We start from the raw sequence: 27,040 nt of genomic DNA on the forward strand, positions 1-27,040 counted from the left end.
TTCCCTTTATCGATGATAGAACAACGACCAATATGTTTCCATTCCTATATAATATACCATAAAACTTCCCAAACTTGTTCTTCCTCGCTTCCATTCTCCTCACAGAGGGCTTAAGGCTGAATCATATAGATCAGAGATGGAAAGTAATGCACCTCCCGCTGGCTGCTGACGTCAGGGCCCAACGCACTAGCCTACGTCTGCAGCTTGGAGCCACGCTGCCTCCAGCAGCCTGCAGCCCCGGCCCTGTTCCTGTCTGCTTCCCTCCACTGGGAGACAGATGAAAGTCAATGGGCCCAGAGAGGGAGATGGCAGCTAACCTAGCACAATTTAGATCTGCAAAGGGACCAGCATAGAACATAGATTATTTATAATTACTGTATGAAACCACACGGTTTCCAGGTTGAAGTTCCCCTAGGTATAGATCTAGCTTCCCCTCCCTGACCAGCTTTCCCTCCCCTGATCCCCTGATCCTCTCCTCCAATCCTGACCTCAACCGTAAATTGCAAAACTGACCCCAGCTCAGTGTCTAGGAGCAACTTCACCCTGCTCCATTCAATGTTTAATTTCCAGATGGCCTCAACGGTCAACATGGCCGTCTCACTCTGCAATAACTCAACAGAATTCCATGTAATTGGATTATGTTCAAAGTGCACCACCGTAGTGTGTCCTAACAAATACAGCTTTTAAACTGACACTTTTTTGGACATGCATTATGGACGAGATTTGGGGAATCTGTTTTCCTGCGGTGTCGTTAATAGTTAATTCAGTCTCGACCGGTAATTACAGAAAATGCCTTTCCCCCCGTCTGTCTCCAACACCAGAGAAAATAGAGCCTTGCTTGTGGCAACACTACACAGGAGGCTGGATTTTCAAGGGCTGTGTTCCAAATGGCACCGTATTTTCTACATAGTGCACAACTTTTCACCAGAGGGTCCTGCTCAAAAGTAGTGCACTATGTAGGGAATAGGGTGTTATATGGGACGTAGTCCTGGATTCTTCTCATACCGTCAAATGGGACTGAGTCTCTCACTTTAAGCGCTCCTTTTTAAAAGATGCAATCTCAGTAATTTTGCACCCCATTCACTTCTCTCTTATTCCCCCTCAATCACTTTCCATCATGTAACCTGGAGGCTCTTGAATGGGGTTTTCAGCTCAAACTGATGTGAAGTCAAGCTGTGAGGTAAGAGTGCTGGAGTGGGCCCACTGGTCCACTGCTATAATACTCCAGGGACAGAGGGACCGGTCCAAATGGCACCCTATTCCCTATAAAGTGCACTACTTAACCTATGGGCCCTGGTCAAAAGTAGTGCACTATATAGGGAATAGGGTGCCATTTGGGACGTAAACTACATTAAAAGGCCTATAACACCTTTATTAAACGGAGAGATTAATATCAATGGCTTGCCTTTTATCTCTTTATTTGCCAATATCACTAGGCTATATTATAGAGATTGAATGTACCGTACTGTACTGAAGAAAATCCAGTTTGGATTTACGAGAGGGAAACATGCTTAGATATATGGTATCGTTAGATTTCATGAAAGACTCATATGACTTAGATATGCATAGAAAATATGATCTGAAGGCTATCTGGCCAAAGATGGAATGAGAGAAGCCGTTTTTTCTCCGGTGGGGGTTATCTTCATTTATACCATGGCATTGTTAAATACTCCTTTCTGATTGGCTTGAAAGGCATTCTAGTGTATGCATTTTTTCCCTATAATGCACAGTAGAATTCAATGGCTAAGCATCAGACGAGGCAACATTACATGCCATACGTAAACTGTTGGCCTCTTGAGTCATTACGTACACTGTCTCTCTCTCGTGGTACGCTATTGGTATTGCGCTATAAAGGAGAAATTGTGCTTCTCTCAATTTTCATTCGCTGACTAAATTGCCTGAACAAGTGATCATATAGATGAAAGGCTAGCTCATACTCTGGCTATGCAGAGGAGATTGTACAACTCAAGTGACTCTGACTGAATGTCATCCAGATACTTCTCATCAGACAGTTATTGTAAACAGCGAGCAGTTCATTCTTTTGGATCCTGTCAGGTCACAGTATTTGGAAAGAAAGGCTGCAGGGCAGAACTAGAAATTGGAGAAAAAAGATATGCCAAAGGAACTTGGATTATAGTTCAGCTTCCTCTATTTCCTTGCACATTCAGTAACCAGGTGAAAAGTTGTAGAAATAAAAGTGGTTCTTTCAAAATTGTAATAAGTTGAAAAGAAAAGACAGGCTACTGGCAGTTTTCTGTTCAGAAAGATGCTTATCCCACCCTCTCTCTCCCCCCCTCTCCTCCTCTCCACCCTCTCTCTCCCTCTTTCTCCCTCTTTCTCCCTCTTTCTCCCTCTTTCTCCCTCTTTCTCCCTCTTTCTCCCTCTTCTCTCTGTCTCTCTCTCTCTCTCTCTCTCTCTCTCTCTCTGTCTCTCTCTCTCTCTGTCTCTCTCTCTCTCTCTCTCTCTCTCTCTCTCTCTCTCTCTCTCTCTCTCTCTCTCTCTCTCTCTCTCTCTCTCTCTCTCTCCCCCTCTTTCTCTCTCTCTTTCTCTCTCTCTCCCCCTCTTTCTCTCTCTCTCTCTCTTTCTCTCTCTCTTTCTCTCTCTCTCTCTATCCCCCTCTATGTCTCTCTCTCTCTCTCTCTCTGTCTCTCTCTCTCTATCCCCCTCTATGTCTCTCTCCCTCTCTCTCTCCCACTCTATTTTTCTCCCTGCTGTATTTTGGTCATTAGCTGTTAGGTTGGTATTAGACATGTGTAGGACTGATGCAAATCTTCTCTAAAACAGCTGCCTCAGGTGCACAGTATTAGCCTGTCCCAAACGGTACCCTATTCCCTATGTAGTGCACTAATTTTGACCTGGGCCCATAGGGTAGAGCACTATAAAGGGTATAGGGTGCCATTTGAGACTTAGCTTTAATATTTCCTCAGTTTTCGTCCCATCTTTTGGTTTCTGAAATGGATAAGGATTCGACCGGATTAAAGCACACCAATTAGCTATTTACTCTGGTGAGGTTAATGAAGGATTAAACCATGAGTTAGGACCTCTCAGAGACCCCCAGCCCAGACCCCATCTACAGCACCATAAGACTATAGGCTCAGCCACTCACAAATGTACAAATGAATCCTGTCACTGGGCTTAACATCTCAAGCACACACACACACACACACACACACACACACACACACACACACACACACACACACACACACACACACACACACACACACACACACACACACACACACACACACGTGTACATGCAGACATACACAGGTGTGCACGCACGCACACATGCACACACAAACAAACACACACAAGCCTATCATAAAATCTCAAAACTCACATTTGTCCCATCTCACATCAAATTAAAAGGGAACCCCAGAAAAGAAAAAAAGACTCTCAAAAAGAGGTCAAATCCAGCTGGAACAGACCAACCCTCCTCCTCATAATAACCAGACGGTAGTTCCTACCTGCACCAGGTTCCACCCCTCCAGTGACTCAGCAATGATGGACGTCACGGACGGACACACCCCTCCAAAGATCATCAGGTGTTTGGGTCCGTAGCATATGGCATCAAAGAAGGCCCTCAATCCCTTGGCGTTGTCACACTGCATGGGGAGAGAGTGGAGGTTTGGGGGAGGGAGGGAGGGAGTTAAAAAACTGCATAACATTTTTCTGGGCTATTTTGGGCTGGGATGTGGCTGGCATGCAAAAGTGAAAGCACAGATGTAATTATGCTCTGTACTGCACACCTCTTACAGTAGCACAGCAGTATGGGAATGCCTTCCATAATGGAACCCTATCACCTATATAGTGCCCTACTTTTGACCATGGCTCAAAGGGGCTCTGGTCAAAAGAAGTGCACTACATAGGGAATAGGGTGCCATTTGGACCTTGGAGTTCAGGGAAAGTGTTTGTTTTATTTTAGGAGGCACATGAAGCCAACAAATGAGCTACATTTATATGAGGCTACTACACTTATGTATTGCATACCTGCACCATTTTTACTGTAGGTGAATATGTAGCATTGCAATACATTTTTATACAATATGTGAGTACATGAGAGAGAGAGGGGGGGGGGGCATCCTGCTACAGCAGAATGCAGCCATCTCACATCACTATGGCAACGCTCTTAGCTCTGTAGAACTGCGGGAGAGAGGGAGAACAGGAGAGAGAGAGAGAACAGGAGAGAGGGAGAACGGGAGAGAGAGAGAGAACAGGAGAGAGGGAGAATGGGAGAGAGAGAACAGGAGAGAGGGAGAATGGGAGAGAGAGAACAGGAGAGAGGGAGAACGGGAGAGAGAGAGAACAGGAGAGAGGGAGAACGGGAGAACGGGAGAGAGGGAGAACAGGCGAGAGAGAGAACATGGGAGAGAGGGAGAACAGTGGTGAGAGAGAGAACAGAAGATAGGGAGAACATGAGAGAGGGAGAACAGGAGAGAGGGAGAACAGGGGAGAGGGAGAACAGGGGAGAGGGAGAACAGGAGAGAGGGAGAACAGGAGAGAGGGAGAACAGGAGAGAGGGAGAACAGTGGTGAGAGAGAGAACAGAAGATAGGGAGAACAGGAGAGAGGGAGAACAGGAGAGAGGGAGAACAGGAGAGAGGGAGAACAGGGGAGAGGGAGAACAGGAGAGAGGGAGAACAGGAGAGAGGGGGAACAGTGGTGAGAGAGAGAACAGAAGATAGGGAGAACGGGAGAGAACAGGAGAGAGGGAGAACAGGAGAGAGGGAGAACAGGGGCGAGAGAGATGGAACAGGGGAGAGAGAGAACAGGAGAGAGGGAGAACGGGAGAGAGGGAGAGAAAAGGAGAGAGTGAGAACAGGAGAGAGAGACAGAACAGGAGAGAGGGAGAACAAGAGAGAAGGAGAACAGGGGCGAGAGAGATGGAACAGGGGAGAGAGAGAACAGGAGAGAGGGAGAACGGGAGAGAGGGAGAGAAAAGGAGAGAGTGAGAACAGGAGAGAGGGAGAACAGGGGCAAGAGAGAGAGAACAGGAGAGAGAGAGAGAACAGGGGAGAGAAAGAACAGGGGAGAGAAAGAACAGGAGAGGGAGAACAGGAGATAGGGAGAACAGGAGAGAGGGAGAACAGGAGAGAGGGATAACGGGGGAGAGAGAGAGAACAGAGGAGAGAGAGAACGGGAGAGAGAGAGATGGAATAGGTCTATTGATTGCTATATGAGCTCTCTAAATGGTTTTCTGTGATTTTCTGAGTTTGCAACTATATCCTAGTCTGCGGTAAACACTTCTTGGCCATAATTATTGCCAATCAATTCAGGATGTTCTCCTGTGTTTATATAGAGTCTGAGGCAATGTCCACCTTGGCGCAGCGAAGCTCCACTTGTGAGGTGGTTTCACCTTGTTAAGATCATCTACGCTGAACTAGATTTCTTCCTAGAAGGCGTTGTGCGACTCAGTGGCAGGGATGAGATATCGAACAGAGGACCTCAATGGAAACAAGCCTTCGGCCTTTATTGTGTATCATTCTCTATCATTTTGTTAGGTATGTAGTGTTGTCTCTGGCTGGAGCAGCCAACTTCTTCAAATACATTCAATCAATCAATGAACAACACTGATATATAAAGCCTCCTTTGTCCCTAAAGGTTTCCTCTTGCGACAGAGTTGTAGTGACTGGTATAATTTTCAAATAGTTTAGTGTGTCGACATCCTCATGTCTGTTATGTCAATATTTTTTTGATTTGACTTTTTATTTCACCTTTATTTAACCAGGTAGGCTAGTTGAGAACAAGATCTCATTTACAACTGCGACCTGGCCAAGATAAAGTAAAGCAGTGCGACACAAACAGCAACACAGAGTTACACATGTAATAAACAACCATACAGTCAATAATACAATAGAGAAAGTCTATATACAGTGTGTGCAAATGAGGTAGGATAAGGGGGGTGAGGCAATAAATAGGCCATAGTGGCGAAATTATTAGAGTATGGCAAATTAATCACTGGAGTGCAGAAGATGAGTGTGCAAGTAGCGGTACTGGGGTGCAAAGGAGCAAAATATATAAAATAAATAACAATATGGTGATGAGGTAGTTGGATGAGCTATTTACAGATTTTCAATGTACAGGTGCATATTGATTGATTGATTGATTGATTGATTGATTGTAGATAAAAGTATTTGTACAGTTAAAAAAAAAACGTATGTATCTTCCTCCTTCTCCTTCATTTTGGCTCAATAAAACATAATACTCCCAATAATCAGGAATACAGAAGGTTCACACGTGTGCATACACTGGCACATCTTATGTATTCAGTTAACCGAGTCCAAAGTAGCTGTGAGACTGTGGAAAGCCTAGTGTGAAATGAGAGACTAGGTGATTATGCGCAGCGGGCATACGATATCTTGTCCACATGGTTGAATAAAACAGCAGGGCTTTTAAAAAGATATCTCATTTACATATTATCTTGCTCTCACTCTCACTGTTTCCATCTCAGTCTCTCTCTTGCCCCCCCCACTCTTATTTATTTCCAATTGCTCACAACCAGCTACCAAACTACAGAAGGTGAGCTTTTCTGTATGTTACTATTCTGAAACACAAACCCAGTGTCAATATGTGGAGTAATAGTGGATGTTTTTACACTGCTGCTACTCGCTGTTTATTATCTATGCATAGTCACTTCACCCCTACCTACAAATGACCTCGACACATGACCCCGCACATTGACTCGGTACCGGTACTGAATTGGTAGAGCATGGTGCTGGCAGCGCCAGGGTCGTGGGTCCCATTCCCATGGGGGATCAGTATGAAAAAGTCTGAAAATGTATGCACAACCGTAAATTGCTTTGGTAAAGAGCGTCTGCCAAATTACTAGAGGATACATCCTTCAATTCCAGAACAAAGGTTTGTTTGTAATCATTATTTGAACATGGATGTTTGAAACCTTGATTTGCCTGATCTGCTTGTCATTAAGGAATGCATATCACACATTAGATTGAAAACACAGGAGGAATATTTTTATATATGTATATGTCACTGCTTCTGTGGTTTACACAAGCCATCAAACCAGGCTATAGCCAGCTGTTCCACGCCTTCATCACCCTTCCCTGTGAATCCTTCAAATGTAAACAGCACGCTAGTTATTGTTTATCTTCAAACGCTATAGGGTTAGGAGATCAGATGAAACAGGGAAATTAGTCTTCCTCATTTAACCCAATCCGGTGCGGAGGGCTGCCTTCATCCAGATCCACGTCATCAGTGCCCGGGAACAGCGAGTTAACTGTCTTGCTCAGGGGCAATACGACAGATTTTTACCTTGTCAACTCGGGTATTCGATCCAGCAATCTTTCGGTTACTGGCCCAACGCTCCTACCCGACAGGCTACCTGCCACCCCATAAACAGATATACATTCCAATGAGGTCTGTGATGAAATATGGTTTCCTGGCCCCGGGAACGAAACATATGACCTCACTCTACGCCCCAGCCATTATTCCTTACGGCCAAAAGCTTCCCATTCAACGGTCACAAAGCAGCGGCCAACCACCACTATGCTGGGGCTGTTTTCAGTGCCAGAGAGAGAGGGAGGGAAAGAGAGAGAGATGTGGGGAGGGGGAGGCTTTGAGCGGCGTCGAACACATGCAGACCAGTCTGCTTTCTCGCGTTCACTCTCTCCCTCTACTTCTGTCAAACACTCATCCACACAGACACACAATCTGGCAGGCTGGTGGTGCGTTGACCACTGCCACGTTTCCTAGGCAACCCACAAGGCAACGCTTTTGAGCTGTAAATAAAGGAGGAAGCCGGGCCGGGAGCTTGGTGGAGCCTGGGTGTTTGACAGCTATATTTAGCATGTGATTGGGTGGCACAATCACAGAGGCATTAATCATAAACTACTCAGAAAGTGAAGACGTGTAGGGGTTAATGGTGGATGCAGTTTATGAACAGTGAGAGAGAGAGAGAAGGAGACAGGTGTCGCAAGAACAAGTGCTCATAAAACCAACCAACCGTTCTCTCCACAGCTATGGCTGACTGTCCCATCTTTAGACACTGTAGAGTTCTGCTCTCTGCATCAGATATGCCTTAGAACCCAGTAGTAGACAAATCTAGTTAATGTCATACAGTACGTCAGAGTCTAAGACAGTGGTATTCAAACTTTTTCAGCGAGGAACCTTTTTCTACCAGAATGTCTGGGGACCCCATCCAAAATCTAATGATAAAACCTTCAAATCGGTAAATTTATATTTTTAAATCAACAAATAACCTTAAATTTATTGCATTTTCAGCTCTTATTAAAATGAAATGAAACCAATAAAATAATCTGGACTTTTAATTTCCACCCCGGCGACCCCACTGCAGTCCCCACAAAGGTTTGCGACCCCACTGCAGTCCCCACAAAGGTTTGCGACCCCACTGCAGTCCCCACAAAGGTTTGCGACCCCACTGCAGTCCCCACAAAGGTTTGCGACCCCGACGTTGAATAGCACATGTTACGTCTATCCTGCCCAAGCTACACTATATACTATATATATACTATATAAATTAGTGGATTCTGCTAGTTCAGCCACACCTGTTGCTGACAGGTGTAAAAAAAATCGAGCACACAGTCATGCAATCTCCATAGACAAATATTGGCAGTAGAATGGCCTTACTGAAGAGCTCAGTGACTTTCAACGTGGCACCGTCATAGGATGCCACCTTTCCACCAAGTCAGTTATTAAATGTCTGCCCTGCTAGAGCTGCCCCTGTCAACTGTAAGTGCTGTTATTGTGAAGTGGAAACGTCTAGGAGCAACAACGGCTCAGCCGCGAAGTGGTAGGCCACACAAACTCACAGAACGGGACCACCAAATGCTGAAGCGCGTAATGTTTTAAAATAGTCTGTCCTCAGTTGCAACACTGATGACCGAGTTCCAAACTGCCTCTGGAAGCAACATCAGCACGGTTCGTCAGAACACAAATAAGAGAGAGAGAGAGAGAGAGAGAGAGAGAGAGAGAGAGAGAGAGAGAGAGAGAGAGAGAGAGTGAAAAGAATACAAATATACAGAACATTGTGCAAAGGAAGAAACCTTTTGGCCAAATGCAAATCCTTATGTCTGGGTCAAATCCAACGCAACACCTCACTGAGTAACTGCCTCCTTATTTTCAAATTGCCAAGAAACTGAAAATCTCGTACAACGCTGTGTACTACTCCCTTCACAGAACAGCGCAAACTGGCTCTAACCAGAATAGAACGAGGAGTGGGAGGCCCCGGTGCACAACTGAGCAAGAGGACGAGTACATTAGAGTGCCTAGATTGAGAAACAGATGCTTCACAAGTCCTCAACTGTCAGCTTAATTAAATAATACCCGCAAAACACCAGTCTCAACGTCAACAGTGAAGAGGCGACTCAGGGATGCTGGCCTTTTAGGCAGAGTTGCAAAGAAAAAGCGATATCTCAGACTGGCCAATAAAAAGAAAAGATTAAGACAGGCCAAAGAACACAGACACTGGACAGAGGAACGCTGCCTAGAAGGCCAGCATCCCGGAGTTGCTTCTTCACTGTTGACGTTGAGACTGGGTTTAGCTAACACAACGTGCCATTGGAACACAGAAGTGATGGTTGCTGATAATGGGCCTCTGTACGCCTATGTAGATATTCCATTAAAAAATCTACCTTTTCCAACTACAATAGTAAATTACAACATTAACAATGTCTACACTGTATTTCTGATCAATTTTATGTTATTTTAATGGACAGAAAAATTGCTTTTCTTTCAAAAACAAGGACATTTCTAAGTGACCCCACATTTTTGAATGGTAGTGTATGTTTATACTGTATTTTATACTATCTATTTCATCTCAGCCTATGACGCTCTGTCATTGTTCATACATATATTTATATTTAAATATTCTTATTCCATTCCTGAATGGCAGTTTAAGTTTTGACTTAACTCGGGTTGAAAATCTCTGGCAATACTTGAAAACTGCTGGCAAACAATGATCAACAAGGACAAAGCTTGAAGAATTTAAAAAGAATAATGGGTAAATATTGCACAATCCAGGTGTGCAAAACTTACCCAACACTTACCGTAGACTTACCCAAGAAGACTCACAGCAATAATCGATGCCAAAGGGTTTTCTGACATGTATTGACTCAGGGAGCTGAATACTTTTGCAATGACTATACAATGAATGTATATTTCTTGAAATGTTCCCGATTTACTGACCTTCATGTCATATAGTAATAATGGACTGTCATTTCTCTTTGCTTATTTGAGCTGTTATTGCCATAATATGAACTTGGTCATTTACCAAATGGGGCTATCTTCTGTATACCACCCCTACCATGTCACAACACAACTGATTGGCTCAAACACATTAAGAAGGAAAGAAATTTCACAAATTAACATCTGTTAATTGAAATGCATTCCAGGTGACAACCTCATGAAGCTGGTTAAGAGAATGCCAAGCGTGTGCAAAGCTGTCAAAGGCAAAGGGTGGCTACTCTGAAGAATCTCAAATATAAATATATTTAGTTCTGTTTAACACTTTTTTGGTTACCACGTGATTCCATATGTGTTATTTCATAGTTTTGATGTCTTTACTATTATTCTACAATGTAGAAAATAGTAAAAATAAAGAAAAACCCTTGAATGAGTAGGTGTGTCTAAACTTTTGACTGGTACTATATTTTTTTTCTACTTTGACATTACAGAGTATTTTCTATAGATTGTTGACAAAAATATATATAATTAAATCAATTTAAATCGCACTTTGTAACACAATAAAATGTCAAAAAATCCAAGGGGTCTGAATACTTTTGCAAGGCTCTGTATAAAACAGATGATATATTTCCCTGACACACAGTCTGACCTAACTAATCCTCTCAACTAGACATAGGAGACATCCCAAATGGCACCATTTTCCCTATATAATGCACTACATTTGACCAGAGCTCTATGGGCCCTGGTCAGAAGTATTGCGTTTTAATGGAATCAGGTGCTATTTGGGACATAGACACAGCCATTGAAACACACCATACAGGGAGGTGGGGGATACTTTGTGTGGCAACAACTGATTGTATCAGAGACAAAAATGTCTATTTAAACGTGCTGTCCAGTATGGTTCATAAAATAGCATTTTAAATGAAAACTGCACTACAGAAGCAGGTTTGGCTTAATCGACAACAGCATCCTTCTCTCTTTCCAAGTCCTGTGGTTCGCTGTATTTAAATCAATAACTGTACAGGGTTTCCCATGGGGGCCTGGGAGGGGTTCAAGCCTCAATTAAGGTCAAACGGTCCCAAACGTAATCTATTGACAAACAGGCAACAGACTCATCGAGTCAGTCATCACTATATTCACATGCAGCTCTATGGGCACCACCAGTAACATTACAGTACCGCTCACTGAGGATGGAGTGTGTGTGTGTGTGTGTGTGTGTGTGTGTGTGTGTGTGTGTGTGTGTGTGTGTGTGTGTGTGTGTGTGTGTGTGTGTGTGTGTGTGTGTGTGTGTGTGTGTGTACCTGTGTGTGTGTACCTGTGTGTGTGTACCTGTGTGTGTTTGTTCCCCATCACCTAGCCCTATTGGGCAATGGACTGGTCCACTCAGGCGGAGAGTATGACCTCCTTTTTTTCAAATGACCATAAAGACATGCAGCACCGGAAACTGAGAGAGCTGGGTCCGATACGACACGGGTCAACCAGATCTCCATTGAGATCTCATGAAAGGCTATGGAGAGGGAGGAAGAGAAGGGAATGGAGGGAGGAGTGGAGAGGAGATGGGGGTGTGTATGTACTGAGCATTCTGACTCTTTGTGGTAACATTTATACAACAAACCCCGGAGTATTCAGTGAAAGTCCAACATTGATTGACTGAGTGTGGAGAGGAGAGAGGGAGGACCTGGTGGTTTCTTTCAATCTGTTCCTCCCACATCACTTCACTTCCTTACACACACCAAAAAGCCATTAAAACCCTCCCCCAGTCTAGAGTGGAACCAGAAGACTCTGATTGCCTCTAAAATCTACTCTGACAGACAGAAGCTCAGAGCTCCTAAAGAAGCCAGTTGTTTGACCCTAGCCTATCTCTCTCCCTAGGTTCACAGCTGGAGAGGTGTATTCTTGTCGTCCCAAATGGCACCCTATTCCCTACATAGTGCACTACTTTTGAGGGATCTGGTCAAAAGAAGTGCACTATGTAGGGAAGAGGGTGCCATTTGGGAAGCATCCTTCGACTATTGGCATCATGGTTGGTGTTGCACACCCAGTCTCAGATTACCACGGGATAACAACAGCAAGTGTGGCAGGTATCAAACCACTTTGGTTCTCTCATGATACCGGATAAGCCAAAATTGGCCACTAAAACCCAGAATCACAGTAAACACATTGAGCCTTTATTAGCCAATCTGTGCTGAGCAGGAGGAAGGGGGATGCAGTAAGCCTATTACAGGTCATTCTGCTTTTTACAACAGCAGGTTGTGCAGTGTCCCGATTTCCATACAGTCATACCATTTTTGTATCATCCCGGGGTATACGGTATTACTGAACGTGCACACAAGGGGCACTATAAAAAACATGTTAAAAAACAGGGATCTTGATCCAGGAGGGGATTGAATGTCTCTGCTGTAACCAAGAAGCTTTATCTTGACATCTAGACACTTAGCTAGTAAGTTAGCAAACCAAATGCACACCCCCACAGCCCCTGCTGAAAATCATACCGTCGGTATTTCGGAATACCCCGGTATATGGTATAAACGGTATACGGTACAAACGGTATACGGTATAAACGGTATATGGTATAAACGGTATATGGTATAAACGGTATACGGTATAAACAGTATGTGGTATAAACGGTATACGGTACAAACGGTATACGGTATAAACGGTATATGGTATAAACGGTATACGGTATGAACGTATACGGTATAAACAGTATGTGGTATAAACGGTATACTGTATAAACGGTATACGGTATAAACAGTATATGGTATAAACGGTATACGTATAAACGGTATACGGTATAAACGGTATATGGTATAAACGTATATGGTATAAACGGTATATGGTATAAACGGTATACGGTATGAACGTATACGGTATAAACGGTATACGGTATGAACGGTATACGGTATAAACGGTATACGGTATAAACGGTATGAACAGTATAAACGGTATATGGTATAAACGGTATATGGTATAAACGGTATATGGTATAAACGGTATATGGTATAAACGGTATATGGTATAAACGGTATATGGTATAAACGGTATATGGTATAAACGGTATATGGTATAAACGGTATATGGTATAAACGGTATATGGTATAAACGGTATATGGTATAAACGGTATACGTATGAACGGTATACGGTATATACGGTATAAACGGTATACGGTATAAACGGTATGCGGTACAAACGGTATACGGTATAAACGGTATACGTATAAACGGTATATGGTATAAACGGTATACGGTATAAACAGTATATGGTATAAACGGTATACGGTACAAACGGTATACGGTATAAACGGTATATGGTATAAACGGTATACGGTATGAACGTATACGGTATAAACAGTATGTGGTATAAACGGTATACGGTATAAACGGTATACGGTATAAACAGTATATGGTATAAACGGTATACGTATAAACGGTATACGGTATAAACGGTATATGGTATAAACGTATATGGTATAAACGGTATATGGTATAAACGGTATACGGTATGAACGGTATACGGTATGAACGTATACGGTATAAACGGTATACGGTATGAACGGTATACGGTATAAACGGTATGAACAGTATAAACGGTATGAACAGTATAAACGGTATGAACAGTATAAACGGTATACGGTATAAACGGTATACGGTATAAACAGTATACCGTATGAACGGTATATGGTATAAACGGTATATGGTATAAACGGTATACGGTATAAACGGTATATGGTATAAACGGTATATGGTATAAACGGTATATGGTATAAACGGTATACGGTATAAACAGTATACCGTATGAACGGTATACGGTATAAACGGTATACGTATGAACGGTATACGGTATATACGGTATAAACGGTATACGGTATAAACGGTATGCGGTACAAACGGTATACGGTATAAACGGTATACGTATAAACGGTATATGGTATAAACGGTATACGGTATAAACGGTATACGGTACAAATGGTATATGGCCCAAGTCTAAACGGCAGACAGTTGGAAGGTTAAGGGATATAACTACAGTATCATCAGTGGGAATTCAGCCAATCACTCACCTACTGCAGGAGTCACCATGGCTGTCTCAAATGGCACCCTATTCACTATGTAGTGAAAAATAGATACATTTTTCTAATTATCAGTTTACTTTCTGAATTGACCAAGTTTTGAAATAAATAGCTTCTCCTTTTCTGGTTCTTAAGAAGTCATTGAAAAGAGATGCCCTTTTCACATTATTGAGTTGAAATGTCAGTTTACTTGCCAAATACACTCTTTCTAAAAGCTATTAGGAAGGAACTGGGTCCCTCCAATCAGCCAGCCTATCTGCTTAATTTGTAGAAAGGAGAAAACAGACAGTACAAGAGGAATGGGCTATGGAAGAAAGGCCATTATCAAGTTAATTATTTCTTGCCCTGAGGTCTTCCACTCTCCACAGGAAGCCTGTACTAGAGCTCAGAGGGGGTGGGGCGGTGGGGGTGGTGGGGTTGGTGGAGGAGGGTAATTCGTCACATTTGGGATAATTGTGGTAATACATAGAGCAGTGTAGCATCAGGATGGATCAGTAGCCTGATGCAGTATGTCCAGCCACAGGGCCAGTAGTGTGGAGGACGGGATAGGATGAGCTCAGGGCTGGAGGAGAGTGTGTATGCGGGGGTCTGCATGTGTGTGTGTGTGTGTGTGTGTGTGTGTGTGTGTGTGTGTGTGTGTGTGTGTGTGTGTGTGTGTGTGTGTGTGTGTGTGTGTGTGTGTGTGTGTGTGTGTGTGTACACCCTATATGTGAGCCTCTCTCTCTCTCCCTTCCTCTTCCCTTCATCTTTTGGTCTGCAATTCCCTCTGTCTGTACATAAGCTACATATCATCCAGCATTTTGTGGAGACGCAAACACACACACTTGACTGTAGGTATCTCTCCTTGCACAACATCCTGATAGGACACTCTGCAACCTCATATAAACAGAGAAATAACTGCTTCACTTTCCTGCTACTGTGTACAAATCAAACCAAGATTTCACAAAGCTATCTAATTCCTCACTGAAAAAGTCTCCAAAGTTGAGTTACACAAAATTATAAAAACGTTTTTAATAAATGAAAGCCTTGTACATTTTCAACTCTCTCTCTCTCTCTCTCTCTCTCTCTCTCTCTCTCTCTCTCTCTCTCTTTTTTTTGTGTTCTTTGTGGGTCTGTGTGGGTCTGTGTAATCTGACGGAAATATGTGTCTCTAATATGGTAATACATTTGGCAGGAGGTTAGAAATGTATTTTTGATACGGTCGCAAAGCTAACTAAAAAGCAGCATTCCCCAAGTGAGGATGGCTTTCACTTCAGCAGTAATAAATTCATGAACTTCTTTGAGGAAAAGATCATGATCATTAGAAAGCAAATTACGGACTCCTCTTTAAATCTGCGTATTCCTCCAAAGCTCAGCTGTCCTGAGTCTGCACAACTCTGCCAGGACCTAGGATCAAGAGAGACACTTAAGTGTTTTAGTACTATATCTCTTGACACAATGATGAAAATAATCATGGCATCTAAACCTTCGAGCTGCATACTGGACCCTATTCCAACTAAACTACTGAAAGAGCTGCTTCCTGTGCTCAGCCCTGCTATGTTGACCATAATAAACGGCTCTCTATCCACCGGATGTGTACCAAACTCACAAAAAGTTGCAGTAATAAAGCCTCTCTTGAAAAAGCCAAACCTTGACCCATAAAATATAAAAAACTATCAACCTATATCGAATCTTCCATTCCTCTCAAAAAAAATTGAAAAAGCTGTTGCGCAGCAACTCACTGCCTTCCTGAAGACAAACAATGTATACGAAATGCTTCAGTCTGGTTTTAGACCCTATCATAGCACTGCACTTGTGAAGGTGGTAAATTACCTTTTAATGGCGTCAGACCGAGGCTCTGCATCTGTCCTCGTGCTCCTAGACCTTAGTGCTGCCTTTGATACCATCGATCACCACATTCTTTTGGAGAGATTGGAAACCCAAATTGGTCTACACGGACAAGTTCTGGCCTGGTTTAGATCTTATCTGTCGGAAAGATATCAGCTAGTCTCTGTGAATGGTTTGTCCTCTGACAAATCAACTGTACATTTCGGTGTTCCTCAAGGTTCCGTTTTAGGACCACTACTGTTTTCACTATATATTTTACCTCTTGTGGATGTCATTCGAAAACATAATGTTAACTTTCACTGCTATGCGGATGACACACAGCTGTACAATTCAATGAAACATGGTGAAGCCCCAAAATTGCCCTCGCTAGAAGCCTGTGTTTCAGACATAAGGAAGTGGATGGCTGCAAACTTTCTACTTTTAAACTCGGACAAAACAGAGATGCTTGTTCTAGGTCCCAAGAAACAAAGAGATCTTCTGTTGAATCTGACAATTAATCTTGATGGTTGTAAAGTCGTCTCAAATAAAACTGTGAAGGACCTCGGCGTTACTCTAGACCCTGATCTCTCTTTTGAAGAACATATGAAGACTGTTTCAAGGACAGCTTTTTCCATCTACGTAACATTGCAAAAATCAGAAACTTTCTGTCCAAAAATGATGCAGAAAAATTAATCCATGTTTTTGTTACTTCTAGGTTAGACTACTGCAATGCTCTACTTTCTGGCTACCCGGATAAAGCACTAAATAAACTTCAGTTAGTGCTAAATACGGCTGCTAGAATCCTGACTAGAACCAAAAAATGTGATCATATTACTCCAGTGCTAGCCTCCCTACACTGGCTTCCTGTTAAGGCAAGGTCTGATTTCAAGGTTTTACTGCTAACCTACAAAGCATTACATGGGCTTGCTCCTACCTATCTTTCCGATTTGGTCCTGCCGTACATACCTACACGTACGCTACGGTCACAAGACGCAGGCCTCCTAATTGTCCCTAGAATTTCTAAGCAAACAGCTGGAGGCAGGGCTTTCTCCTATAGAGCTCCATTTTTATGGAATGGTCTGCCTACCCATGTGAGGGACGCAGACTCGGTCTCAACTTTTAAGTCTTTACTGAAGACTCATCTCTTCAGTGGGTCATATGATAGAGTGTAGTCTGGCCCAGGAGTGTGAAGGTGAACGGAAAGGCTCTGGAGCAATGAACCGCCCTTGCTGTCTCTGCCTGGCCGGTTCCCCTCTCACCACTGGGATTCTCTGCCTCTAACCCTATTACAGGGGCTGAGTCACTGGCTTACTGGTGCTCTTTCATGCCGTCTCTAGGAGGGGTGCGTCACTTGAGTGGGTTGAGTCACTGACGTGATCTTCCTGTCTGGGTTGGCGCCCCCCCTTGGGTTGTGCCGTGGCGGAGATCTTTGTGGCCTATGCCTGCGGCTATGGAACACTGACCTGTTCACCGGACGTGCTACCTGTCCCAGACCTGCTGTTTTCAACTCTCTAGAAACAGCAGGAGCGGTAGAGATACTCTTAATGATCGGCTATGAAAAGCCAACTGACATTTACTCCTGAGGTGCTGACTTGCTGCACCCTCGACAACTACTGTGATTATTATTATTTGACCATGCTGGTCATTTATGAACATTTGAACATCTTGGCCATGTTCTGTTATAATCTCCACCCGGCACAGCCAGAAGAGGACTGGCCACCCCTCATAGCCTGGTTCCTCTTTAGGTTTCTTCCTAGGTTTTGGCCTTTCTAGGGAGTTTTTCCTAGCCACCGTGCTTCTACACCTGCATTGCTTGCTGTGTGGGGTTTTAGGCTGGGTTTCTGTACAGCACTTTGAGATATCAGCTGATGTAAGAAGGGCTATAGAAATACATTTGATTAGATTTTTATTTGATTTGTAGCTCAGTTTCCACCTAATTTTGTGGGCAGTGTGCACATTGCCTGTCTTCTCTTGAGAGCCAGGTCTGCCTACGGCAGCCTTTCTCAATAGCAAGGCTACGCTCACTGAGTCTGTAAATAGTCAAAGATTTCCTTAAGTTTTGGTCAGTCACAGTGGTCAGGTATTCTGCCACAGTGTACTCTCTGTTTAGGGTCAAATAGCATTCCACTTTGTGCAGTTTTTTTGTTAATTCTTTCCAATGTGTCAAGTAGTATCTTTTTGTTTTCTAATTATTTGGTTAGGTATAATTATGTTGCTGTCTTGGGGCTCTGTGGGGTCTGTTTGTGTTTGTGAACAGAGCCCCAGGATTAGCTTGCTTAGGGGACTCTTCTCCAGGTTCATCTCTCTGTAGGTGATTGCTTTGTTACGGAAGGTTTGGCAATCGCTTCCTTTTAGGTGGTTGTAGAATTGAATGTCTCTTTTCTGGATTTTGATAATAAGAGGGTTTTGGCCTAATTCTGCTCTGCATGCGTGATTTGGTGTTTTACGTTGTACACAGAGGATATTTTTGCAGAATTCTGCATGCAGAGTCTCAGTTTTGTGTTTGTCCCATTTTGTGAATTCTTGGTTGGTGAGCGGACCCCAGACCTCACAACCATAAAAGGCAATGGGTTCAATAACTGTTTCAAGTATTTTTTGCCAGATCCTAATTGGTATGTCATGGCATAGAATGCCCTTCTTGTCTTGTCTCTCTGCTCGTTCACAGCTTTGTGGAAGTTACCTGTGGCGCTGATGTTTAGGGCGAGCTATGTATAGTTTTTTGTGTGCTATAGGACAACGGTGTCTAGATGGAATTTGTATTTGTGGTCCTGGCAACTGGACCTTTTTTTGAAACACCATTATTTGTGTCTTACTGAGATTTACTGTCAGGGCCCAGGTCTGACAGAATCTGTGCAGAAGATCTAGGTGCTGCTGTCCTCCCGCTCTCCCTCTCCCTCTCCCTCTCTCCCTCTCTCCCTCTCTCTCTCCCTCTCTCCCTCTCTCCCTCGCTCTCTCTCTCCCGCTCCCTCTCTCCCTCTCTCCCTCGCTCTCTCTCTCCCGCTCCCTCTCTCCCTCTCTCCCTCGCTCTCTCTCTCCCGCTCCCTCTCTCCCTCTCTCCCTCGCTCTCTCTCTCCCGCTCCCTCTCTCCCTCTCTCTCCCTCTCTCTCTCTCCCGCTCCCTCTCTCTCTCTCCCTCTCTCTCTCTCTCCCTCTCTTCTTGGCATTGATACATGGCTTTGGTCAAGAAGGGTTATTACTTACACTACCATTGGCTTCTGCCGAGAAATCCAATTTTCTAGCCTCTGTGCATCCCAAATGGCACCCTATTCCCTAAGTATGGGCCCTGGTCAAAAGTAGTGCACTAAATAGGGAATAGGGTGTCATTTGGGACAATGACACAGCCTCTGCCTCCTTTTAAGATGCCTGTGCCTCTCCCATTTCTACCTCATTATGCTGTCTGCTTGGACGGAGACCATTAAGCATCTAAGTTTAAGGGAGGAAAAAAAATGGTGCGTGGGGGAATACATAGATAAAACAGATCGTGATCACCGCGATCAGTTAACTACTACAGCTATGCATTATCTGCTTTAATGATGATGCACTGTTTCCACATACTGCCACTTTCTTGTTCATGTTTATAGGTGTGTGTGTATGTGTGTGTGTGCACGTGTGGGTGCTTGTGTAAATGCGTGTGTGCGCGCACGCCTGTGTGTGTGTGTGTGTGTGTGTGTGTGTGTGTGTGTGTGTGTGTGTGTGTGTGTGTGTGTGTGTGTGTGTGTGTGTGTGTGTGTGTGTGTGTGTGTGTGTGTGTGTGTGTGTGTGTATGTCCATTTTTCCACACGTGTCACTGAGTATGTGTTTGCACACATGTTCAAGTATGTACTGTATGTAAAACACCTACTGTAGATGAGTGTGTATCTACAGAGTATGTGTACAGTGTTATCATCAGTAACCATGACCTCTGAATAACTTTGAAAACAACACAAACATATCACAAAATCTGATATCAGTCACTAGTGTAAGTTGAGGTACTTTCTGTAGGAGTACAGACTGGATGGAGATGGATAACTATTTAGCTTCTTTAATGGTCAAACCACAATGAACACAATATGTCAAATTAACTTTGGATTTGACTTTTTGTAGCAGGTTAGAAAAACTAACGCAGCAGGTTAGGATAATTAACATAGGAGAATTAGGTTAATGTTGGGAAAAAGGTTAGGATTATCTTAAATGCAAAATATTTCAACTTTTGACGTTGATTTGAGAAAAGTTGGATCCTCTCTAGTCATAACCCATGAACAACCACCCTAGAACTGTCCGTCATTTCCAGTGTCAATAAAGCTTGTCCAACACAATTAAAGCATTGGCCAATCAGATTGCAGATAATAAATTACCAGGTAATTAACAACTTAGAACAAAACAACTGTTTCCATACATTATAGAAATGTATAAACGTGCTTCAGAAAATAACAGAACCTAATAATAATGTTCATGAAATAATCTTACACGAGTGTCTCCTCTATAGCCATGATATCAATGCAGCATCACATCTGCACAGGTCCCAGACCTGCCCTTAGCCCATCACCCCCTATTCTCTGCTGTCAGCTGCCCTAACAGCCAGGGAGAACATCTGGAGTAATGTCAGTCATTCATCACCCAGGCTTTTCCTGGACAGAGGGCCCGGTGCGGGGCGGTGAGGGGCGGACAGCTCAGTGGTGTGAGTGCATTAAACAGCGATGACACACAATTCTAGAATACAGCTTACAGACAGACAACAACACACAGCTAAGGAACAGGTCTCATAACTGATGTCAACACATGAGGGGAGAACTCTCCTTCTTTGTCACCTGGTTAGGGTAGGTCAATGACGACTGGATTTCACAGTCACACAAACACCAACCAGTCATTTAGAGAAATATTTACTCAGTGTTGAAAACTATAGGTTATGTTCACAGTGCTGTTGTGGCCATGTGGTCATATTTTAGGGTTAATGGGTCATTTTAACACTATGCTATTCTTCTGGTCACAGTCAAATTCTCCATTTAACCCTTAAACTCTGTTAATCCAATTCGCTCTGCAACACTTTTGGCAGAGCACTGCGATTTTGTCCGAGAGTTCAGCTCGCAAGCCTCTGCGCTATCGGGTCACATATCTACAGCCATTGGAGGTTTGGGAGTCCCGGCTTAACGCTCATTCGCTGGTCTGAATGTCCGTCAATTTGTGGTCGGAATGGTACCTGTTCGTCACAGCCTCAAATGCCGCTTAGCACTGTAAAGCTGAGAGTCTCCTACAGGAAGTAACCCCATCGTCTTACAAAGGGTTTTAAATCGAGTTTCATTTAAAAACAACTTGAACATTATTTGTAGATGTGAAACAAAATCACTTTGTTTTCATCACAGACGGACAATATTAATATGAGATGAAAGGCGAGTTCCTAATGAGTTCAGGAAGCGAAGCTAGAGCTCTGTCAGGTTTAAGAGAGTTTTAATCAAGATAGACCTTCAGATAATATTCAACTTTTCTCTAACACTAAACATACAGATACATAGTTTACAGTTGTAAGGAAGGTGAAATCTTATAGTTAGTCATTTTATCATTTGATTTCTACTATATTTCGAAAGCATATCAATTATTTCAAGCGCTATTCAGCAAATATGTTTTAATTGGAACTACATTGTATATGATATTTTATATTTTGATCATATTTGTACTACTATACATCCTCAAACGTGAATACAACAATTTGATAACTGTTTTTACCAGAAATGTGAGATTTTAATCTTTCTTGGAGATTGCAGCATTACTAGTTATTGTTTATGGCCATCATGAAAATAATTACTTTTGGGTATGTCTATTTACTTTTCGGTATATCTATTTACTTTTGGGTATGTCTATTTACTTTTGAGTATGTCTATTTACTTTTGGGTATGTCTAATTACTTTTGGGTATGTCTATTTACTTTTGGGTATGTCTATTTACTTTTGGGTATGTCTAATTACTTTTGGGTATGTCTAATTACTTTTGGGTATGTCTATTTACTTTTGGGTATGTCTAATTACTTTTGGGTATGTCTAATTACTTTTGGGTATGTCTAATTACTTTTGGGTATGTCTATTTAGGCAGACATCTAAAATGTGCCATTCAAGTGGTTGATAGAGATGGCCTCCTCATACTAGGTAGACAAAACCTACAACAAATGACTCTTCCATCAGGCTAGTTCTGATGTTCCTGCCACAGTTGTTCATTCTAGCATGGCCATCTGGTGACTACCATCCCAGGTAGGACAGACAAAATCCTGTAAAACCGAGCAGGGCCAGGCTGTGATTGTGATGTTAGATCCACCTGAGTGGCATGGCTCTGGCTGGCATGGGGGACTCTGTGGGCACACAGAGAGACTAGAGACAGATTGTGGCACAGTGTCCCAGCAGCCCAGGGATACTGTCCACTCACATCAATCTATGTTGAGAAACACAGCCTCCCAGGAATACTGCTTCCCTGCTTTCTGGTCAGAATTGGCTGTTCTGCCATCTCCTCTCTCCACTATATCCTCTATCTGTTATATCCACTCCTCTCCTCTCCTCTCTCTGCTATATCCGCTCCACATCTCTTCTCTCCGTTAAATCCTCTCCTCTCTCTGCTATATCCGCTCCACATCTCTTCTCTCCGTTACATCATCTCCTCTCCTCTCTCTGCTATATATATTTTCTTCTCTTCTCTCCTTTCATCTCCTCTCCTCTAATCTCTCTGCTATATCCTCTCCTCTCTTCTCTCCTCTCCTCTCCTCTCCTCTCATCTATCTGCTATATCCTCTCCTCTATCTGTTATATCCTCTTCTCTCTCTGTTGTATCCTCTCCTCTCTCTGTTGTATCCTCTCCTCTCTCGGTTGTATCCTCTCCTCTCTCTGTTGTATCCTCTTCTCTCTCTGTTGTATCCTCTCCTCTCTCTGTTGTATCCTCTCCTCTCTCTGTTGTATCCTCTCCTCTGTCGGTTGTATCCTCTCCTCTCTCTGTTGTATCCTCTTCTCTCTCTGTTGTATCCTCTCCTCTCTCTGTTGTATCCTCTCCTCTCTCTGTTGTATCCTCTCCTCTCTCTGTTATATCCTCTCCTCTCTCTGTTATATCCTCTCCTCTCTCTGTTGTATCCTCTCCTCTCTCTGTTGTATCCTCTCCTCTCTCTGTTGTATCCTCTTCTCTCTCTGTTGTATCCTCTCCTCTCTCTGTTGTATCCTCTCCTCTCTCTGTTGTATCCTCTCCTCTCTCTGTTATATCCTCTCCTCTCTCTGTTATATCCTCTCCTCTCTCTGTTGTATCCTCTCCTCTCTCTGTTATATCCTGTCCTCTCTGTTATACCCTCTCTGTTATACCCTCTCTGTTATATCCTGTTATACCCTCTCTGTTATATCCTCTCCTCTCTCTGTTGTATCCTGTCCTCTCTCTGTTGTATCCTCTCTCTCTGTTATATCCTCTCCTCTCTTTTCTCTGCTATATCCACAGCTCTTCTGTCCTCTCTCTGACATATAATTTCCTCTCTCTACTATACCCTCTCCTCTCCTCTCTCTTCTATATCACATCCTCTCCTCTCGCTGTTATGTCCTCTCCTCTCCTCTCTCTTCTATATCATATCCTCTCCTCTCTGTTATATCATATCGTCTCTTCTCTCCTCTCTCTGCTATATCATATCCTCTCCTCTCCTCTCGCTGTTATGTCCTCTCCTCTCTTTTCTCTGCTATATCTTCTCCTCTCTCTGCTATATTATTTCCTCTGCTCTCTCTGTCAAATCCTCTCCTCTCTCTCCTCTCACTGCTATCTCCTCTCCTCTCCTCTCTCTGCTATATCCTCTTCTTTCATCTCTCTGCTATATCCACTCCTCTCATCTCCTCTCGCTGTTATGTCCTCTCCTCTCCTTTCTCTGCTATATCTTCTCCTCTCTCTGCTATATTATTTCCTCTGCTCTCTCTGTCAAATCCTCTCCTCTCTCTCCTCTCTATGCTATATCCTCTGCTATCCTCTTCTCTCCCCTCCTCTCTCTCTTACATCCTCTCCTCTCTCTGATATATCCTCTCTCTCCAGTCTCCTCGACTCTCCTCTTTCTGCCTATACTGGTTCATCAGTCTTCTCCATTGGACAGTACATCTAAATTTCTCTAAGACAATGTCTCATTTTTGGATCATAGTCTTTGTAATATAATTTATTGTATTTGCTGATTAATCATATAACTGTAGCACGTAGCCTAGCAGAAATCTATTCTGGCCAAACACAACCACATAAAAGAGAGCAGTAGTGGAGAGAGAACATTATGCAAAAGCATTGTGGTTCTCCATGATAGAGGGCCTTTTTATATGGAGGGCAGCTGCTCCACATTGATTGTGAGCAGGTACAATACCGCCAATAGGGACACAGATTCATCAACCATCTAGCCGCCTATTGAAACCAGAGTGGGGAAGCTAACAATGACCAACCATACAATCATCAATCACTCGAAGAGCGAAACGTACCACCCGCTGCTACTAACCAGGTGGTGGCCGAGTCTGACTCACATTATACAATACCTCATTTTGTCAAAAACTACATTTATAAGTAAAACATATACAGTACTAGTCAAAAGTTTGGACACAACTACTCATTCCAGGGTTTTTCTTTATTTTTACTATTTTCTACATTGTAGTATAATAGTGAAGACATCAAAACCTATGAAATAACACATGGAATCATGTAGTAACCAAAAAAGTGTTAAACAGAACAACATGTATTTTATATTTGAGATTCTTCAAAGTAGCCACCCTTTGCCTTGATGAAAGCTTTTGCACACTCTTGGCATTCTCTCAACCAGCTTCATGAGGTAGTCACCTGGAATGCATTTCAATTAACAGGTGTGCCTTGTTAAAATTTATTTTGTGGAATTTCTTTCCTTCTTAATGCATTTGAGCCAATCAGTTGTGTTGTGACAGGGTAGGGGTGGTATACAGAGATAGCCCTATTTGGTAAAATACGAAGTCCATATTATGGCAAGAACAGTTCAAAAAGGCAAAGAAAAACACCAGTCCATCATTACTTTAAGACATGAGGGTCAGTCAATGCGGAAAATGTCAAGAACCATCGAGCACTATGATGAAACTGACTCTCATGAGGACCAACACAGGAAAGGAAAATCCAGAGTGACCTCTGCCACAGAGGATAAGTTCATTAGAGTTACCAGCTTCAGAAATTGCAGCCCAAATAAATGCTTCACAGAGTTCAAGTAACAGACACATCTCAACATCAACTTTTCAGAGGAGACTGTGTGAATCAGGCCTTCGTGGTCGAATTGCTGCAAAGAAACCACTACTACACGACACCAATAAGAAGAAGAGACTTGCGTGGGCCAAGAAACACGAGCAATGGACATTAGACTGGTGGAAATCTGTCCTTTGGTCTGATGAGTCCAAATTTGAGATTTTTGGTTCCGACCGCTGTGTAGTTGTGAGACGCAGAGTAGGTGAACGGATGGTCTCTGCATGTGTGGTTCCCACCGTGAAGCATGGAGGAGGAGGTGTGATGGTGTGGGGGTGCTTTGCTGGTGACAATGTCTGTGATTTATTTAGAATTCAAGGCACACTTAACCAGCATGGCTACCACAGCATTCTGCAGCGGTACGCCATCCCATCTTGTTTGCGCTTAGTGGGACTGTCATTTGTTTTTCAACAGGAAAATGAACCAACACACCTCCAGCCTGTATAAGGGCTATTTAACCAAGAAGGAGAGTGATGGAGTGCTGCATCAGATGACCTGGCCTCCACAATCACCCGACCTCAACCCAATTGAGATGGTTTGGGATGAGTTGGACCGCAGAGTGAAGGAAAAGCAGCCAACAAGTGCTCAGCATAAGTGGGAACTCCTTCAAGACTGTTGGAAAAGCATTGCAGGTGAAGCTGGTTGAGAGAATGCCAAGAGTGATCAAAGCTGTCATCAAGGCAAAGGGTGGCTACTTTAAAGAATCTAAAATCTAAAATATATTTTGATTTGTTTAACACTTTTTCGGTTACTTCATGATTCCATGTGTTATTTCATAGTTTATGTCTTCACTATTATTCTACAATGTAGAAAATAGTAAAAATAAAGAAAAACCCTTAAATGAGTAGGTGTCTCCAAACTTTTGACTGGTATACTGAGTGTACAAAACATTAAGGACACCTGCTCTTTTCATGACATAGACTGACCAGGTGTTATTGATGTCACTCGTTAAATCCACTTCAATCAGTGTAGATGAAAGGGAGGAGACAGGTTAAAGAAGGATTTTTAAGCCTTGAGACAATTGAGACATTGTGTATGTGTGCCATTCAGAGGGTGAATGGGCAAGTCAAAAGATTTGTGCCTTTGAACGGGGTATGGTAGTAGGTGCTAGGTGCACCGGTTTGTGTCAAGAACTGCAACACTGCTGGGTTTTTCCTGCTCAACTGTTTCCCCTGTGTATCAAGAATGGTCCACCACCCAAAAGACATCTAGCCAACTTGACAAAACTGTGGGAAGCATTGGAGTCAACATGGGCCAGCATCCCTGTGGAACGCTTTTGACTCCTTGTAGAGTCTGAGGGCAGAAATTCCCTATAGTGCACTACTTTTGACAAGGGCCTATAGCCCCATAGTGCACTGTAATGTATAGGTTCCCTTTTCATGACTTTGAATAACCACAGTATCAAATGAATTACTTATGGGCTCTAGTGCCGTAGCCTAAGATATTCAAGAGAATGTGTGACCCCAAGAGATGTGACTGTTCTCTTTCCTGATCTGCACCTAGGAGGGATGGAGGGATGGGATTGGAGGAATGTGGCGGCTGAGGCACCAGGCGATCGGACAATACTGTCTCGTTTGAGGAACTGACGTCTGACACCGCGTTGCCATAGCTACTGGAGGGACACAGCGAGAGAGAGAGAGACACAGCGAGAGAGAGAGAGACACAGCGAGAGAGAGAGAGACACAGCGAGAAAGAGAGACAGAGAGAGAGAGAGAGAGAGAGAGAGAGAGAGAGAGAGAGAGAGAGAGAGAGAGAGAGAGAGACAGCGAGAAAGAGAGACAGAGAGACAGAGAGAGAG

At 43.2% G+C, this 27,040-nt stretch overlaps 1 protein-coding gene across 1 annotated transcript in view; it reads right to left on the reverse strand.

The window, feature by feature from the left end:
• LOC120036483 (gamma-aminobutyric acid type B receptor subunit 2-like) overlaps positions 1–27,040 on the reverse strand; it is a 251,318-nt gene that overhangs the window by 171,004 nt on the left and 53,274 nt on the right. The window contains exon 2 of the mRNA XM_038982922.1: positions 3,471–3,608. Within this exon, the coding sequence (XP_038838850.1) occupies positions 3,471–3,608 (138 nt within the window). The remainder of the gene's footprint in view (positions 1–3,470; positions 3,609–27,040) is intronic.

Source organism: Salvelinus namaycush, unplaced genomic scaffold (assembly GCF_016432855.1).
Source record: "Salvelinus namaycush isolate Seneca unplaced genomic scaffold, SaNama_1.0 Scaffold135, whole genome shotgun sequence".
In the NCBI taxonomy this organism is placed as follows: Eukaryota; Metazoa; Chordata; class Actinopteri; order Salmoniformes; family Salmonidae; genus Salvelinus; species Salvelinus namaycush.